General features: G+C 41.3%; 2 protein-coding genes across 2 annotated transcripts; both read left to right on the plus strand.

Annotated features, from left to right (window-relative positions):
• Positions 1-2769: 2769 nt before the first annotated feature.
• Positions 2770-3537, plus strand: LOC118413550 (olfactory receptor 14K1-like). The gene has a single exon (XM_035817075.1). The coding sequence runs from the start codon at positions 2770-2772 to the stop codon at positions 3484-3486; it is 717 nt and encodes a 238-aa protein (XP_035672968.1). The 3' UTR covers positions 3487-3537.
• A 2816-nt stretch (positions 3538-6353) lies between these two features.
• On the plus strand, positions 6354-19320 carry LOC118413354 (squamous cell carcinoma antigen recognized by T-cells 3-like). Its single transcript, XM_035816696.1, has 23 exons — positions 6354-6556; positions 7808-7934; positions 8387-8491; positions 8973-9151; positions 9413-9518; positions 10247-10371; positions 10671-10826; positions 11219-11357; positions 11979-12086; positions 12547-12627; positions 12771-12829; positions 12950-13059; positions 13524-13636; positions 14044-14120; positions 14421-14543; positions 14815-14965; positions 15433-15626; positions 16183-16266; positions 16447-16557; positions 16873-16962; positions 17417-17500; positions 18085-18215; positions 18532-19320. Exons 1-23 carry the CDS (start codon positions 6428-6430, stop codon positions 18776-18778), a joined length of 2829 nt encoding a protein of 942 aa, XP_035672589.1. The 5' UTR covers positions 6354-6427; the 3' UTR covers positions 18779-19320.
• Positions 19321-19330: the final 10 nt, after the last annotated feature.

The following is a 19330-nucleotide window of genomic DNA, read 5'->3' on the forward strand; positions in this document are numbered from 1 at the left end:
TATGCAGATTTTTTTTTCGGATCTCCAAAAAAACAAGTGACCTTAGGTAACAACCTCTGTGACGTAATAAAGGTTTGTTAATGATGAGGATAAGCAGGTAAATGCTTCTGTATTTGTTTGTACGGTTGGTTTACAGACATAACAATCTGTATGTATGGTTCAAATATAATCACCGATCATAACAGTCCCGTTCTGTTCCTGATCATAACGCCTTTCTTTCGGTGAGCCGGAGCGAAACATACTCAACCTATGTCGTATACAACGCACACGCTCCTTCAAGTCCTACAAATATAAGGTACAGAAATAATTTCCTAAAGTTTGAGTTCCCACCGACAATGGCTTAATTCTGTGTATATGCGAAATATATAATTTCCATTCATGAAAACTACCCTTCAATCCCTGGTGTAAAATATAATTTCCCTCCAAGATCATACCCCTTCTGTCCCTTCTAATTCCCTCTACTTTTGGTGTTCCGGTCACAAAAGACACGTTCCTACCCGACAGATTATGCGCATGATCTAGCGCTCGCTGACAACTCGGCCGAGCCAAATTCTTGATTTGTAAAGGGGGCTTTATGAAATCTTTCTGTATAGAAAGTATTCAAGATGCAGATGTGCAAAAGTTAGTTGCCATGTCCTGATTACCCCCAGACAGACAGCTCTTCGATATGATAAATGCAGAATCACGTCCTTAGTATCACTGATCTGTGTCGTCTATAGTCTCATTATATAGGTCATGAGCTCATTGGTTAGATCGTTTGTGCCTTTCTGTTTCTGACTGATGTACTATAGTTCAGAATCTAACGAGCTAGTTGTAAAACATAAACCTTTATTCAGGACAGCGAGTACAACGAGCCCCGGTAGTTGAATCGGATGGTACCCAGGCTACTGATCATGAGTATCTATTCAATCCAAGCTCTCAGGAAAGAGCCAATGCCACTTAAACGTCTTGTTTACGGACACTTGGTCGTTACTTAACGGAAGGAAGCTGCGCGGTCTCATACATCAATTAGGATGCACCATTAGGTTTAATGGTAGAATAGGCGCTTTTGTGGCAGTATTTCCAATACGCAAATAGCTTTCTGGTAATTTTTACTTTCCTTTGCAAGCACACCTGTTCATCAGATAATTAACATGCCTTCCAGATCTAACGGACGAAGTAATGTTTAGCCACTATCCGCAAGAGCCCCTCTTGAACTGCTCAACAGGTGCTGATCACAGCAGTCAGGACAAAAACATACACTCCCGACAATCGCTCGGATGCCGAAACTCTCCGACCTAATTCTGTCAGAATAAAGAAGCTTTCATCTCAAATCCTTTTTTTAATCAGATTGGATCGGTGACAGGGATTCTATGGCCGACTGACCTAAACATACACTTTTAAGGAGTCATTTTCTAGACCGACACTAGGAGTATATACTGACTGAACAAGACCTGACTAATGTACCACTGAGTTCGTGTAATTACGGACACTCGTACGTTAGTGATTTCAAAACAGCAGTCTCGACTGTATCCTGTTTCATATCAATGTACAGAAAAAGAAGTCGACGATAGGTAGAGAGAGAGAATGGGTGGAACGAAAGAGAAGAAGGTTAGAAAAATCTTAGCATTGTCCTGGTACTTCCTTTCAGCCACCCTGTCCCCAGCACTATTAAAAACGCTATCTCCAGTGCCGCACAGACGTTCCGATGATGCAGTTGAAGGCATGGGCGCTAGGAGACTCTGTTACGTGTGTGCCATGACAACAGGTGGTGGCACTTGTGTCAGAAAACGAACAGGCGTTTAATACACAGTCGGAATGATGTAAACATGTAGACATGTCCAAAAAGTAGAGTAGGTATGGACTGATCTGAAGCTCAAATTCTGATATGCTACGTTTTCGAAGTTGGGGAGTGTTGTGAAAGAGCTGTTACGATTGAAATACATCTCAACATCTCTACATAACGCGAACTTTAACCATGAAATTCAGAACACCTAATATTTCCGACCAAGGAGGATATAACCTCCTTGTTCCGACTAACATTTTCTAAGTCATTAGAGGAAGAAATAACGAACTTGGTAATGCAGGAAGGTTTGGGCTTCTCATGAATAAACAAAACCTGGGTAACAAGAAAAAGAAAAATCGTTTCTGAGCATCAGGGACAAATATTTCCAATTGATTCATTAAAAAAGAATTCTATTATCAAATCAACTCTTGATATTTTCCATTTCTCCTCACAAACGCAGCTCATTACCTGAGCACAGATGACGCCTATGGTGTCCTAGCAACCAAAGAAAGTATAGATGCCGACACTAAGAGCCTATTGAAAGAGCCCTTTAGTTGTATCCCAGGAATCTAATGAGGAACCTGGGACGAAGCCGGAGACGTCGAATCTTCATCAGACGGGGAACGGTAGTGAGTGACTCCATCCGCAGAAGGCTCGTCATCGTGAAAAGTGGAGCGATGGATCAGAGCGTGTTTTCCCTCAATCTAGATAACATACATGATGTCATATCTAACTCCCCACTGTCCCGCGGTCTCCAGACACTGTACCTAGTCACCAGCCTTGTAGTCGCCGTGGGATGCAGTTCGCTGGTTATTTTCCTGGTCTGGAAAACAGAGTCTCTACAGAAGCCTCGTCACTTCTTGCGATGTAACTTAGCCTTAGATGATATCATCTTCACAGGGTCTATGATTCCTTTAGAGATCTATGGGCTATTCGTCGATGATAGCGTTGTTCGACGGTTGTGTGGTGTACAGAATATGCTGATTCCAACGTTCACAGCATCAATGTTCGGTGCGTACCTGCTCATGGCAACGGAACTGTACCACTTCATATGCAATCCATTGCACTACAGAAGCAAAGTCACAACAAGACGTGTCATCATCGGAATAGTCTCAGTCAGAGCCTTCGCCTTAATCTTTGGGATCGGGCAAACGTTAATCAAACGACTGCAGAATCCCTGTGAAAGTCTGTTTTGTCAACCAGAGGCTTTCACCAGCACCAGCCCAGCTGCCATATTCAAAAATGTTTGCATAGTTGGGGTGCTGCTTGCCGTGCTGGCCATCATCATAGTCTACTACCTCGTCTACAAGGAAGCCAGGAAACAACAGGAGAGGGATGAGCACCGGAACCTGTGGCTTTACCAGACTAAAGCCTTCAAAACACTGGTACCACATATCGTTGTCCTAGTCGTGTCGGTGGCATCATACGTATTTCTGGTTGCCTCGGGCCGGGCTTTGCTCAATGATGGAGAAAAAGCATCAACTTCACTACTCATAACAGTCATAGTAGCCAACCGGATCTTCCTGACGCTATCGTCTATGGTCAACCCCATCGTCTACAGCTTCAGGCACCCAGAGTTCCGACAAGCTCTGGGCGAGCTGTTCAGCCCTACCAGCATACCTTCGGTGCCAGCGCCAGTTCCACCACCTGTAACGTTACAGCGAAGGCACGACGTGGCCGTTATCGAGGTTCCCCACTATCATGATAACGATAGTCAGTGAACATCAGATGACGAAATCAGAGCAGCATCGCCTTCTCAGCAGAAAAAGAGGCAGCATGGAGAATACGCGTTGAAAACCCCCAGTCCAGCCCAAATACAGACAGAGCCACAGGCATACAACAGACGGGCATCGTTTTCTGACCACTCTGACTCTGAGTGTGAAGAGGAGCAGACCCGAGCCAGCCGACTGACCATGGTACTAACTGTACAGGCCGAAGTACATCACAACCCTACAGCACTTGAACACAGTACTAGTGGTCTGCCGAAATCAGTCCTTCCTGAACAACACAATCAGGAGACTGTGGAAACGTTTCCACTGCAGCCAAATATCCAGATAGACGAGAACGTCACCAATGCCTGTGGTAAAGAGGTCGCCACGAAAAATCGAGTCCCAAAGTTGGCATGGCATGAGAGCCTAGTCTGAGAAAGGTGTTTACTGACTAATATGAAGACAAGGAAACAAACGGTGATCGGTGATGACTGTTATCGTTGGACGTGTGGAACAGTACTGTTGGCTACAGCAAGAATCGTGAAATAAATCATGACAAGATGTGACATTCGATGAAAACTACTTGTAATTACTATGCAGTGTGTATCATATTGCATAATTTATATACACTGCATAGTAACAAAAACGGCAAGGAACAATTAATGTATAAGAGATAGTTTGGTGTCATCAATGACCTCCAAAGGAAGACCATTCACACGACTTACACCAGGTAGGAGGAATTTCTAATGAACCTATACGTGTGAAATGAAACAAGTGTACTTAAATATTGTTATAAAAAACTTTAGATTGCTCTCCTATGAGGATACTTATGTATATTTGTTCACATCGAAAGATTGTCATTACACAAATTACAGAAAGAGCTCTTTGTTGAGGATCGACTTGTGATACTCCTTACAGATAGACTACTATGCAGCTATCCTGCTGCACTAATAACCACCTTGAGTGCGAATGATTCACATTTTGCACCAAAATAGTATTGTTTAATTTCCGGTGCAGAATCACCAATTATTTTTTGGTGCAGAACTACCAACATCTGCCTAAGCACCTCAGAGTCCTCAGAGTCAAAAGCGCAGGATTTCGATAGCACACCGGAGGAGTCAAGCATCAAACATCAGATGTCCCATTATGTAACAGGAGAATATAGAAAGTAGATTTTTCTACCAATTGCAATGTAGAACCACTACTTAACATCACGTGTAACTACGATCAATGTATGCCAATATTCAGGGAGGGATCGATGTTGACATCATTGCACCATCATGCAAACAAGTTTTAAAGCTGCGCAGCTGACCATATACAGTTTGTTTTGGAAAAGTTCGTAAACACAAGAAATGATATCGATGTGGAATAATGAAAAAAAGATGAGAAATACAAAATTTAATACAAAATGGTTTACATGTCATTCACATGAAAGTTTTGTCCTGGAGAATATTTTCGCTATGTTGTGGGGCCAAAATCTTACATATCAGTGTCTACTGTATCATATTCAAGCCGTGTTTCTGAAGAGCCTAGATGTTGATTTTTGTGATTCCTTTATGTGGACCGTCTATAACAAGTGCTGTTCACCATAATGAAACCCAATGTTATAACATTATATAGTCGTTCTTGAACAGTATTTGATTGTGGTTCCGAACCTTGTCACCAAGAATATTCATTCTAATGCATGAAGAAAATACTTTTGCCCGTTCTTTATCATTTACATCTATATCGATAGTATGATATGGTATTTATCGGTTAATTGATTAACAAAAGAGGCCTCGGTTAAGCATGGGAATCATCGGCAAGAATGTTTATTTGATGATAAAGATCTATTTCAAATGCGTTCTTACTAAAATATATATGTTGAATTCGAATTCGAACTTTCACGTCTTGCAGAAAGAAGTGCGACGATGAAAAGTGTTGATACACGAAAAACTGGAACAAACTAGAAACTGGCTATGTAGCCATTTCTATTTTTCCATCAACGTCAACAGAAAATACAACCATAGAAACTAAAGCATAAAACACAATGACGAAAATGGGGAAACTATAACGGAAAAATGGAACTTTGGAAAGTTAGTTTACTGTTTTACGATCTTGTTTCCAGTAGTTGGCTTCTGTAGCTTGATGGTGAAGGCATACAGTCTTTATTCTTGTTTCATAGATCGTTCGTCAATAAAGCTGTGAGGTCTTGTAAGCCGAGTCTTTAGTTTTTCTTCTTTGATGTATCAGTGAGGAATATACATGTATGACATAATCTAATTACGTGTTACTATCAATTTTCTTCCATATTCCATTTTCGATATTCGTACCTAATTAGGTGTGCTTTTATGTTCTTGAGTGAACGTGTGTGAACAAGTGTGAACGGGCCCTTTTACTTTTAATTAGCCGTTTCAACTTAGCTTAATTCGTTGCCGGACCGCAGAACAGACTTAAGTAGAGTAGAGTTCTCAGTTCCAGTTTGGCGCTCTTTCAGTACAAGTTCTAAAACTTTTCTGTGCTGGATGTCCAGTGGCCCGTATCTATAGCTAATACCGTAAATGCATTTAAGTTCGCGGGGATTTAATTTCGCGGTAGCGGGAAAAGGGACTTTTCTCGGTGGATTTAAGTTCGCGGTAACACCATAGACTGCAGTCTAATGCCATAATAGAGAAATGCTCGCGGTGGTTTTAAGTTCGCGGTGAAGTGGTCACCGCGAAAACCGCGAACATTAATCCACCGCGAACATTTCTGCATTTACAGTATATACTAGTGTGGTTCTATCATGGTTCTTCACGTCAAAAGTCAATGTGTTGGATGCAGGGGTCCACATCATACATTTATGCATGTATTGTAGAAACTTTTCGAAGTACAGTACTGTATGACCTGGTTTCCTACCCCGTGGGTGCGCGGTGCATTGTGGGCCACCTGACGCCCAGTGCACGACACTTGCCCCCCTCCCCCTCGTACGGCCATGGACTTTGCGGAAGGAGAGATGCAGAACCCTCCGTCTGAGGACGTAGAGATGGGGCAGGACGAGGACGAGGAGGACAGTTCTTCGTCTGACAGTGACGATGAGACCACACGGCAGTTAGAGGCGAAGGTAAGGCGGCAAAACTTCACGGCGCTGTGCAGATTATGGTCTATGGAAATTCTATCGCACACGTGAAATTGTTATTGTTTTCGTGTCACGATATGATTTGCGCTGCACTCAGTTGTTGTTTATAAACAGAAACTTTCAACGAGCGTTACTTCAAATAATTAATTCGAAAGAGTTGAGAAAGCCCATAATGGCACACTAACAGTAACACATAATGTTAGTTACAACTTACAAGTAACTGTGTCTGATCAGTATTCAAAATTATGGCTGGTGCTCCTCGCCTCGTTGTTTGTCGTATTCTTTCAATTATTCACAATACTAGTACCGTTAACGCCAAGGAATATATCACATGTAAAGTATGTCTTCTTCTTCGTCGTGTAAAGTATATGTTACTGGTATGAACAGGCATATGTCCTCATGGTGCAAGTGGTAGTGCAACCCTGCTGCTTCGCCATCTGCATAAAATTTCGCATAGGTCTGTGGGCCTCAGAGTTCGATCCAAGTGGGGTTCAAATGTTGTCAAACTGACCATGGGTCTGCCCCTTTTGGCCTAACGGTTCAGTGTGTTGGATTTGTGAGTGGCGGGCCCGGGGTCGATTCCCGGGAGCCAGCAGTCTGTTCCTACGTGCTTCTAACATTGGTTCCCACACCGACCCTGTGAGTAAAGGGGAGTAAGTGTAACAATGAGGTTCAAGTGCCGCCAAACTGACCATGCCAAATGGGTCTGACCCTTTTCGCGTAACAGTTTAGTGCATGTTAGGTTAATGTAACATGATGGGCCCGGGTTCGATAACCGGGAGCCGGCGCAGTCCAGTCTGCTCCTACTCACTTCTTACACAAGTGGCGGCTCATATCAGCCGCTCGGTCATGTCGGCATATATGAGGAAGCTTCAGTCAGCTCAGGCATGAGCCTAAAACATTAAAGCTCTCCACTTAAATTTTTAGTTAAAAGAACCCAACACACTTTCTTATATCCAAAGAGACTGAACATTGTGATAACCTGGTGTGCGAGGTAATGCAATTCTTTATCGCCAAGCACAGTAGGGGAATCTTCTCGCTTGCCGCTAGATGTGCAAAAGTTAGGTGGGGCAGGTCGTTCTGTGTAGTATAACCAGCTGCTGCCGCGCCGCGTGCCTGCGAAGCTGGTGTGTTATGCCAAAGGGCGGTTACACCGATACAGAATGCCAACGTGACACAAATACTGAAATAGCTCTGAGGTGCTCCCTAAACCTTCCTTGTCCATTCCATGCCCAGGTGAGCGGTAACCCCTATGACTACAGCAGCCATGTGGAGCTGATCAGGGCCCTGAGGAGGGAGGGAGAGCTGGAGGACGTACGACAGGCCAGGGAGAGGATGAGCAAGTTCTTCCCATTAACAGAAGGTTATAACTTACAAAGTAGCACACTTTTCTTCTGGAAAACATTTAACTACTGTTCCATACACAAAATCCTAATAAGGGTTCAAAGCACTAGTACACATTTGAAACCTGGTAAATTAAAAAGAAAAAAAAATTGAGCTTTCAGGAAAAAAATTATAGAAACAACTTGACATATAGAAAAAGGTTAAAAAATGCTTTGTAATTGCAATACAAATTGCATGTTGTTGCAGAAAAAAGTTTAACCCTGTCCCTTTGTGTGTCAGTAGTAAAAGATGATTATGCAACCTACACTGAGAATTGACTTAAAAGTCTATTATGTAAAGTTTTTGCCTGGCAAAGGGCTTGTGAGCCTTGTGGCTGGAAGTCTGGACAACTTTGATGTGATTGTCTGTAATATGTATTGGTTTGATATTTAATGTTTTATTAACTGTTTCACGTTTTTGATACTCTTTCAGAGCTGTGGTTGGAATGGCTGACAGATGAGATGAAGCTTGACTCTGGTCGACAGAACCGAACAGGAATAAACCAGCTGTTTGAGAGGGCAGTGAAAGACTACCTCTGTAAGTCCATCATCATGTTTTTACACAATACAACAGAAAATAAATGCCTGAGTTTCGTGATAAACAAAAACAAGTAAAATCAGGGCAAGGTTAATTAGAACCCAAGGCTAAAATATACTGTTAGTCATTGATTACATAGTAGTAGAAACCTCAGAAGTGTGATATAAGTTGAGAATGAAAAGATGAATACACTAAAAACAGTTTCAAAATGCTGCCAACTGATAACATTCAGCATAATGAACTGCTGTGTGTTTTTGATTGTGACAATTTTGGGCACAGGGCAGCAACTTTCCTTGATTTCTATTTCTGTAGCAAGATTTTTAGGTTGATGTCTACCTCAAAAATCTTGCTATAGAAACAGAAGTCAAGGAAATTGTTGGGAAGGCCTCCTTTACTTTTAACTTTGGCACTGCTTCCAGGTATGGTTGTATTGTTAGATTATGTCCAATACCGTATTTGGTCCTTGCACATGTACATGTAGGTGCGGATGTATGGTTGGAGTATATCCAGTACTGTATCGGAGGGATGGAGGATGGGCTGGAGCCTGTGCGAGCGGTGTGTGAGAAGGCACTGACTGCGGGCGGGTTACACGTCTCCAAGGGAACCATGCTCTGGGACGTGTACAGGGAGTTCGAGAATGCTGTTCTTGCAGGAATGCAGGTAAATATCCGCTCTAGGAGGTGTATCAGTCTTAAAATTCACTGTGAATGTGTGTGTTTCTATGTGTGTATGACTGTATACATATGTGTGTTTATGTGTGTATGACTGTGTGTCTGTGTGTGCGTGTGTATGACTGTGTGCGTGCGTGTGTGTGTGTGTGTGTGTATTTATAAGCATACATAATTGTATTTTGTAAGTAAATAGTGTACTGCACCTCTTTTCAGCTTTATTGTGCTACATGTATGTCCGTATCCTCCCCAGCCAGACCCAGGGTCCATCTGTACAGGAGACCAGGAGGAGAAGATCCAGGCCCAGATCAGCAGGATCAACTCTATCTTCAGGAGGCAACTGTCCGTCCCTCTCCTGGGTAACGGAACAACTTCCTGTCCCATTTTAGCTACCACATCTTGTTCAACACAATACAAAATGAACATTTTACGATTACATGATTGTCTAGTTTCTAGAGGCAATGAAACTTTATAACTACATCATCAGTACAAACAAAACTTTTTATCAGTCCATAGAAGTTTGATTTAATGCATGGTCCATATTAATTTTGAAATATTCTCTTATTTTGAAAAGCTATGATAATGATGATGTTGATTTGATGATGATGATGTTGATGATGATGGTGATGATGAGTCTCTACCTGGCAACTGCTCAGTTTGCAGCAACCTGTTGTAAAAGGCATGCAGCCTTTTTCATACTTTTGATTCTGAGCTGTCAAATAGAGAGAGAGAGAATTACTTTTGCTGAAAAAGAACCTCAATGTACACTTGTTGAACGTTATCCCCAAACTAAACCTAATAAGTTGAGCTAAACGTGTGTCAGTAGGTTTACTTCAGCCGGTTTCCCCCACCATCCATTTTTCCTCCATTTGACTGAATCTTGTCGCTTATGACAGACAATATGATGGTCATTTCCTCATTTTCACAGACAAAATTGTCTAATATGAAAGGATCAAAATTATAGGTAAAATCACACCAGGGAATAGCCATGGGTTTGACAGCTAAAGGAAAGAAATACATATCATGGGTGTGTGTAAAACCCTATGTCATAAGCAGCCACTAACATGCAATCTGTTGTGTTATCCAGGTATGGATGGTACATATCTGGAGTATGAAGAGTTCCAGACAGGACCGGTGGATGCCACAGTGAAGCAGGTGTACCAGAAGGCATGCGAGAAGCTAGACAAGTATAAACCCTTTGAAGAGTCATTGGTAAGCACTGAACAATATTTATTGTGTTGTGTTTATATGGAGGCAATTAGTCTTGCAGCCATGGGTTGAATTACTGTAGTTTTTAATGAATGTGGCTTGATGGTGGGAATCTTGAATGGCTGTCTCAACAATACCGACTCAACATGTATTGACGTTAGTAATTTCCCCAGGTACAGCCATTGACAAGCTAGAAATTAATTGAACAACATCTTTTGTCCCAGGGGCATGATTTGCTGCTGAGTAGCCCAACATTTTATGCTATATTCCATTCCAATGATACATGTTTTCGTTTGGTCCAGACGAGTGCTACAGCCCCACGGCTGCAGGAGTATCTGGCATACATTGATTACGAGCTCGCTGAAGATGAACCAACCAGGATCCAGTGTATCTTTGAGAGAGCACTTCAGGAGAACCCTCTGGTGGTGGAGCTGTGGACTAAATACACCCACTACCTGGTCAGTATATATCTTGCAGAAGTATTGTGTAAAGTCAAGATGGAAAGAACAGTTTCTGAGTTGTTTTTAAAATCTATGCTATGTGCATGTTGATCAAAGAATTTCCCTACATGATGTTTTTGAAGCAATTTACCAACCAAGGATGTTAGTTATCCTGGGAAAGTGTCGCCTTTTCATTTATCTGAAAAGGTTCAAAATTTCATTATATTGACAATTGACTTTTGAAATGTTTTACTGACTAATGTAGCCCTTACTTATCTGCAGTAATTAAAATGCAGATTGGAGATTTAGTTCAAACTCTTGACTTTATTTTGGAGATGCAATAGTCCACTGCATATTAGACTCTTGCACACTGATCTTTTACATGAAGGATTCTTTAACTATTTGTACAGGACACCAAGCTCAGAATACCACACATCGTGCTGTCCGCCCACGAGCGTGCCACCAGAAACTGTCCCTGGGCTGCTATCCTCTGGCAAGGCTACCTTTTGGCCCTGGAGAGACATAGACAGCCAAAGGAGAAAATAAAGGGTAAGTCAAACTTTGTTGGTTTACACCTCTGCAGATTGCTACGCACCTTCTCCTCTTCTTCAAAGAAAAGGTGGTAAGACAGTCAAACCTCAGACTGAGGACAAAGTATGACCCTTTCTCGTTAGCTACTTCTACTTCTACTTCTACACAATACTAGACAAAACCCCGCCTGGGGCATGACGTCTAGGACAGACTCAGAGCTGGAGGCCTAACCCTGGTGTGGCTAGTAGTGCAATGCAGCTTTGATAAAGCTCAGGTAGTTAGCTAAGCACACTGGGTCACTCCTGCTCTTCTTATTAAGTGTGTTGGGTTCTTTAGAAGTTGTTTGTAACTGCCGTTACTACATGGCTCGTGCATATAAGAACTATCTTGCAGTTAACTATGTGCAGCACTGACAGTTGTGAATGTGATGTGAGTGGACACGTGTTGGGTGTTATTCTTGGTGCCTTTGCCTACAGATGTTTTGTCAAAAGAGGACTTGCCACGGGATTAACACCCGATTAACACCCCACTGCTCGCTTTGCCTGAGAGTAGATAGATCAGTATGGTCTCTAGTAACTGCTACAAATGCTATGTGAAGAATGATTAAAAGACCTTCTGCTGTGTTTATGATTTATACAGAGGTGATGGACACTGCCTTGCCTGCTGGTTTCCCTCAAGCCTCAGACTATGTTAGTCTGTGGCAGACGTACTGTGACTACCACCGCAGGAGAGTAGACTGGACAAAAGGTAGGCATCTTCAACTTTTGTTGGGATAGAGAACTATAAATACCATCAAAACTGCTCACTTTCGGGACGTATGAAATACTGATCTATGGGGACAGGTGGTCACTAAGACACAGTCATTTTCTTAATGCTTGACCGGTCAGGTGGCCTGTATGAACACCTGTGGTCACTTAGACAGATGCTTGGATTTGAAACCCCTATTTTCATGTAGATTCCAATGACATAGTTTGGTGTACAAGGTTCCATGTTCACACCTAAACAATTCTTAGTGACTGATGATGATGCTGATCATGAAATACTGTATTAAATATCTTTTACAGATTTACAGCATTCCAGTATTAGTATTAGCATTATTCTCTTCTGTCTGCAAATTGGGAACAGTGGCACCAGTTTTCTAACTCCCTGTTAACTGGTGCATGATTTTTGCACTTTTTAAGAATTCTTCTAACTTGAATATCTCCAGATGCTGAGTCCTCAGGTATTGATGCACTAAGGTCCACCTATCAACAAGCTGTGGACTACTGCAGAGACAGCCTGCAGCAATGTGAGTCAGGCTCTTCTCTGTGCAACTTTGACCAATACAAATATTGAAAGACTGGTAATTTGGACTATTGAATATGATTTGATTTGGTAGAACATAATCTGAGTTGATAGCAATTGTGACAGACACAGTCTCTTTCTTCCCAGACTTTGGTGAGACTGGTGACCCACAGTGCACCTTACAACGAACCTGGGCAAGACTAGAGGTATGTGTACTGGAGTGTTAATATATCTAGCAATTCTGACTATATTTACAGTAACTTCAAAGCTATAAAGTAATCAAACAATGGGTCTTTAGGCACTGTCTTTCTTACCTTTGACTGCAGGCCAAGTACAACAAGAATATGGGAAAAGCAAGGGAACTATGGGATGGCATCATGGCGGAGGGCCATGGGAGGGAGGCTCAGATGTGGCTGGAGTATGCAGAGCTGGAAAGGTGAGTCTAACAGGACAGGCAGCCCAGCTGCAGGTACCATATTATACCATTAACAGTTTTTGCTAGCCTGGTATCTTGCATTTGCGGAGAGGACAGAAGAGACTCGGGAGCTATAATACGACTGGGTACCAGGCTAAGTTTTTGCCACATGGACCAAGCCAACAATTATTTACTGACTCCATGTACTTTTTTAATAGAAAAATGGTTTTTAACTTTTTATTCAGTACGTACAGATGTGATTTGTGATGATTGTTCTGGACTCAGTCTAACAGTATTCACATTGAATGGTGACACACATAAATTAAGATAGTCGTGAGCCTATGTCTGTCCAGATTATTGCTTACCCTTACTTGTATAGACTGTAAGATTCATTAACCTTTATGATGACAAAGAAGATCTTACCAGTCCTATGGCTTTTTTTAAAGTCTTCTTTTTGATTTTTTGGGTGTGTTTGCTTTCCTCAGATCCTATGGCGATGTTGAGCGCAGCAGGAAAGTGCTGCAGAAGGCCGTCAGTAAGGCCAGCGACTGGCCAGAGTCGGTCTGTGAGGCACTCATCAACTTTGAAAGGGAAGAAGGTGAGTATAGAAAAGCTGTTCACTAAATAAAGCTACACTCATACATGTAGTACTACTCATACCTGTCTTTTTCCAGTCATTAACTGTTTTTCTGAGAGTATAGCATATGAAAAGTAACGTTATACAGTGTACTTAAAAGTGTGATATAAATAAACTTTATCTATGCTGTACTCTGAGCTTTTGAACTTTTTATATGTTATACCCTGAGCACTTTTGAAGTTTACTTGTGCTATACTCTGAGCATGGATGAACTTTTCATGTGCAGTGCTCTGAGTCTGATCAAACAGAAACACCCCTTTTGAGAACCGCTTGATATTACCCCACATTATAGCATGCTTACATGATATCGTCTGGTGACATCAATCAACTTGATTGTTCTATAGATCAAAGAATTGATTTTTTTGTAGGTACACTTGAAACATACGACAACACTGTTGCAAGATGTGAGGCTCAGCTGAAGAGAGTGCAGGAGAGAAGAGCCAAGGTGAGAGACAGTCGGCCCAACTCTTCTCTGGTTGTTTGTTTTAAACTGCAAGTCCAGTAATGTCTCATGGCATAAAACACCAGGTTCGTTATGAAGGTTATAATCTGCTTATCTGGACAGATTTATTTGATCCTCGGGGGACCACTACTCTTTTCAATAAGTATGGTGGTTTCTTTTGGAGGTGTAGCTGTCCTCAAACACAAGACTTTCATATAGCTATTACTAAGATAGTCGATGTGTGTCTATTGCATGTGTGTTAAACATGGATTTATGCTGGGCAATGTTTGGTTCCTTTCTTAGCAAGCAGAAAAGGAGCTGGTGGCAGCCCAGGCAGAGGAACAGAAAGCTGAAGCCAGGAAGAAGAACAGGGCTGAGAAGAAGTCTGCCAAGAAACAGGAGATGAAGCAAGGACAGAAGAGAAAGGTGGAATGTTGTCATCAATGTTTATAGTCAATCCTTTGCAAGGTCCACCTGGCTTATGAGACCACTTTTTGATGGTCCGTTAGTTAATATTTTCCCATTGACAAAAGCATTAAGAATCCTGTCAACATAGATCAAATGCTATCCACCCCAAGTGGTCTTCTTAAGCAGGTTTGACTATACTCTTATGCATGTAGCTTTGGTATAGGAAGATTTAGACAAAGTCAAAGCTGACAATCTTTATGCTTCAATACCCTTTTTCTTATGTTAACAGTTGGATAATCAGACATTTGTGAAGTCAGGAGACTCTCTTCACACAGTCGGGTCATCAGTGGATGAGGAGGGGTTCAAAGTACCGGGCCTGCCGGCGCCCAAGACTGGGAACTTCAAGGCACCTGAAGAGCCTCCTGTCAAAAGGGTCAAAGGTCAGTGTCATTTGTCACAACTCTTAAAAGGCAACAGTAACATTCTCATCGAAAGTTTGGCATCTTTTTAAGACTTCCCATTGGTTTAGATTACAGAAAAGTTATCTTAGCCAATGTGGGTAGAGAGACATACTTTGTCAGCTTGTGTTTCAGTAGAATTACCTTTGCCAAATGCTTGCACTGTTACAGAGTGAACACATTTGTGGTAGGCCATGATTTTGATGCTGTAGGAATTTGGACCAGGATGTGATAGAATCGAGTGCCAACAATGTTTTCAAAGAGCCATTTTGGTAACAAGATAATTAAATCTTCTACAACAAATATCCCAAGAATGCCCCTGTACAAGTAATGTGACCAGGACCTTAAAGTTATTAAACTCTTACAAATTTACTAAAATCTACGTAAGTATCCAGAAAAGAAGTCAGCATTTTGTTAAATTGTCACGTTCTGATTTATGTAATTATCAGGCGATGAGCCAGAGGAGGTGCCATTTTCCGCAGCATGGCAGTCCATCCACGAGGCCACGATCCCGCCCGTCCCCTCCTCTACAGGAGATGTACCAGTCCACGACCCCGACAGGGAGAGGAGGTCGGTGTTTGTCAGTAACCTGAGCTACAGCCTGCACAACCCTCAGGACAAGATGAGAGAGGTCTTCTCAGAGGTATGCCTGCTTTTACTCTTCTCTAACCAGCCCTGCTGCTTGAAGACAATGCTTGTCAATGATTTGTAAGGTACAAGAGCACATTAATCGTTTAATTTTGTATTTATTCATTGTGCATTTTGTATATAAGTTATATTTTGTTTCTGATTATCACTGTACATACCATTTTTGATTCTTATTATTTACTTGAATGTGTATTTGTATATAAGTTATAGTTTGTTTCCGATTATCACTGTATGTACCATTGTTGACTCTTATTATTTACTTGTATGTGCATTTTGTTTCGGGGAGACAACTTGCAGAGGTGGTATGTCACCTGTTTTGTCTCCCCACCATTTTTATATGGGAAGTGTAATAAACAAATAACTATTTATACGTATAGTCCAAGGACTTTCAGGCTTCACAAGAGAACCTTACCCTTAACTACTTTCGTTTGACCTTAAATGTTGATGCTTCAAATTAACCATACTCAACATGAAATGTGTTGTTTTGCAATGAAAACAAAGGTTTCTTGAGTATCAATTAAACAGCAAAGACTTACTTTTTATATATAAAGTGTGGAGAAGTAGCAGATGTGAGACTGGCCTTCACCAGCAAGAAGAAGTTCCGTGGATTCTGTTATGTGGAGTTCAAGGAGGAGGTATTTGTATTGCTGTATTATCATTGAATTCCTTCTTTGAACCATTAGCCACTGTCATATTCTCTACTTACTAAATCCTTTTGTTCTGATTTGGTTTGACTTTGATTTTCATTTACAGTGTAAACTTTAACAATGCATAGACTTGAAAGTGATGTTTAAATACCTACAATGTTGTTCCAGTCTGCTGCTGTGAAGGCTCTCGGGTTTGACCACAAAGAGGTGGAAGGGCGCCCCCTGTTTGTTTCCCCCTGTATCGACAAGAGGAAGGGAGACAAGTTCCATGGGTTTCAGGTGAATATGGTTTGTACTATTATAGAAGAAACAATTACAGGCCTGGGTTAAATCAGATTCAGTGATTGCATTCAATTCATTGTGAACTATTCTTTCATTTGCACTGTTACCAACATGATATTCAGTAGGTTTCCAAACACACTTTAAGTTACCAATAACACCTCTAAGCCATTGTCAAATTTAGTTGGCAACAGTCTATAGAATATGAATATGAGTGGCCTTAAATAACTATCTGGACTTAGGTTTGATTGCAGTTAGTGTTAATTTCATTATGAAAGGTTCTGTAGACAACATGAACTAATTTTTTTCCTTCAGTATGCAACCAAGCTGGAGAAAAACAAGTTGTTTGTGTCCAACCTGCCATACACCGTGACCAAGGAGGCCCTGGAAAACATCTTCAAACAGGTGGGCAACTGGTCTTAGAAACTACCTTACTCAACAGTCTTAGAAGTATTTTTTTTTGGCATGTTAGATGTGTGTATGGTGCCATAGTCACCTTGCTTGTAGCCCTGGAGGTTAGAGTTTGAAGTCCATCTATAGCTCTTGATACTCATCTGACTTGCATGCACATATACTAATGAAAAGGATTGCAAACTTTGCAAAGCTTTAGATGCGCCACAGTTTAGGTGTGACAAGTCCTTAGGTGCATATGATCAGCCAACAGTGAATGTTTATATAATCTGGTGTCATACTAGTTTACCAGTTCAGATTTAGAATCCCGTTGTTTACTGTCTGCTGTGTGTGTCAAAAAAATTTAAAAACCATAAGCTGAAATTGTATTACTGGTAAGATACATGTTCATTACTTACATGCTAAAAATACAGTACTGTTGCCATTGACATTGACATTTGTCTCCCAGCATGGTCCATTGCGAGGTGTGAGGATGGTGACCTATAGGTCGGGTAAGCCAAAAGGACTGGCTTATGTGGAGTATGAGGACGAGGTAAGGCTGATTGAGTACTAGTTATACTGTAGCTTCGTTGCACAATACGAAAGTCAAGCAACTAGATTTTGTAATGGTCAAACATCTCAGGTAGCATCCACTACCTTCAAACATGGATGTTCCAAGTAGCAACCACTACCATTTGTCAGTCACTGATGAAAATTAGTGGATGCTACCTGAAGTGTTTGTTTGCTAAATCTACCTGTTGATTGAGTAAACTTGTGTATCTGGATATTTAACCTTCATGGATGGTATTAAAAAGTAGCTCATTTGTGTCATATGTAGGCTGCACAGATTTAGCTCTTTGAATATGTTTCCTTTGTCAGATTGAAGCAAAGGATGGAAGGACAGAAAAGAGTAACTGAAATATATCATGTATTCAAGAGTTAAAAAAGGTTCAGTGAAATCAGTATCTAGCTAATGCAGATCGTGGGTTACTTATAAAAACCTCCATCCAACCAAAATATAATATAACACATTTTGTTATTGTTATCATTGTTATTGGGTGGGCCAACTACTCTCTCTTTGCAGCCAGGGGCTGAATTGTACTCACAACACAGTCCACTCTACTTCCCGTGTCTTAGCAAACAGCCAGCCAGGCAGTACTGAAGACAGACGGGCTGATGATAGGAGACAGGAAGATCCAAGTGGCCGTCAGTAACCCCCCCACACGGAGAGGGGGACCCCATGGGGAGGGTGTGGACGACAGGCTAAGGTAAGAAGACATCTTAAGGGAAGAGAGATTTAACCTCTTTCAAGGCAGCTTTCGAGTTTCCACTGTTGAACTGAAAAGCCTTTTATTTGTTGTTAAGTGAAAAGCAGAAGTTGCTACCGTGAAGTTTCTTGGGGGAGTTATCAGAGTGCTTTGAATGGCATCAGTGTTGACAAAATTTAAAGCATCAAAACATGTAGCCCCTATGACTTACTGCATTTTACAACTTGGTACACAAGTGTATTCACAGGTTGCTAAGGCTTAAATGAATACCCTCTGCAATGTGAAATGAATTGACACTATATACGTTCCTGTGCAGTAGGTCCGACAACAAGGAGTCCCAGTACAGAGGGAAGGGTCGCACGCAGCTGTCTCTCCTTCCACGGTCTCTCCACAAACCCACAACTTCATCAGCAAGTACATCCAAACCTCCTGCAGGCAGCAATGGGACCACAGCAGATCAACCAGCTACATCAGGACAACCAACAACTACACAGGAACCAGTTAAACAGGGTGCCAAGAGGCTCACCAATGCAGACTTTGCCAAAATGTTCTTCAAGAAGTAGGAATTAAGTCATAGATGGTATATGTACCAGAAAGGCAGCTCCAATACAAAAGTAGACCAGTCATTCCTTACAATATAGCCCAGCACTGAAAATGTTTGCTGTTTTTTTTTTTAAATTTCAGTGTTAAGTTTTACCCCACAGTGGGTAATCAGACAATAATGGAATGCTAGTACATGTATACATGTACCCTTTTCATGTACATGTGATGATTGTAGTCTAGTTTTCTCAAAAACAGTGAAGATAGTCAGTAGATAACTTGCCATGTACTTAAAAATCCCTTTTGAAGATAATTGTGATATCTTTTGTAATTTGTTGTCTGATTTGAAGATAAGTTTCAAAATCCACATTGACCACAATAGGGTTTCATGTCTAATTAGGGTTGTAATACATTAATGGATATACCATATGCCCCATACCCTTTTTGTCAAACTTTGTAACCTCACTGGGTTTTTGATAAATGTGTACTGGTCATATTAGCCATGCACCATAGAGAATTGTCAAAATAAATATATTGATTGAGGCACTCCACAAGAGATGAAATTAGAGAAACAT

This window comes from Branchiostoma floridae, chromosome 4 (assembly GCF_000003815.2).
Source record: "Branchiostoma floridae strain S238N-H82 chromosome 4, Bfl_VNyyK, whole genome shotgun sequence".
NCBI classification, from domain to species: domain Eukaryota; kingdom Metazoa; phylum Chordata; class Leptocardii; order Amphioxiformes; family Branchiostomatidae; genus Branchiostoma; species Branchiostoma floridae.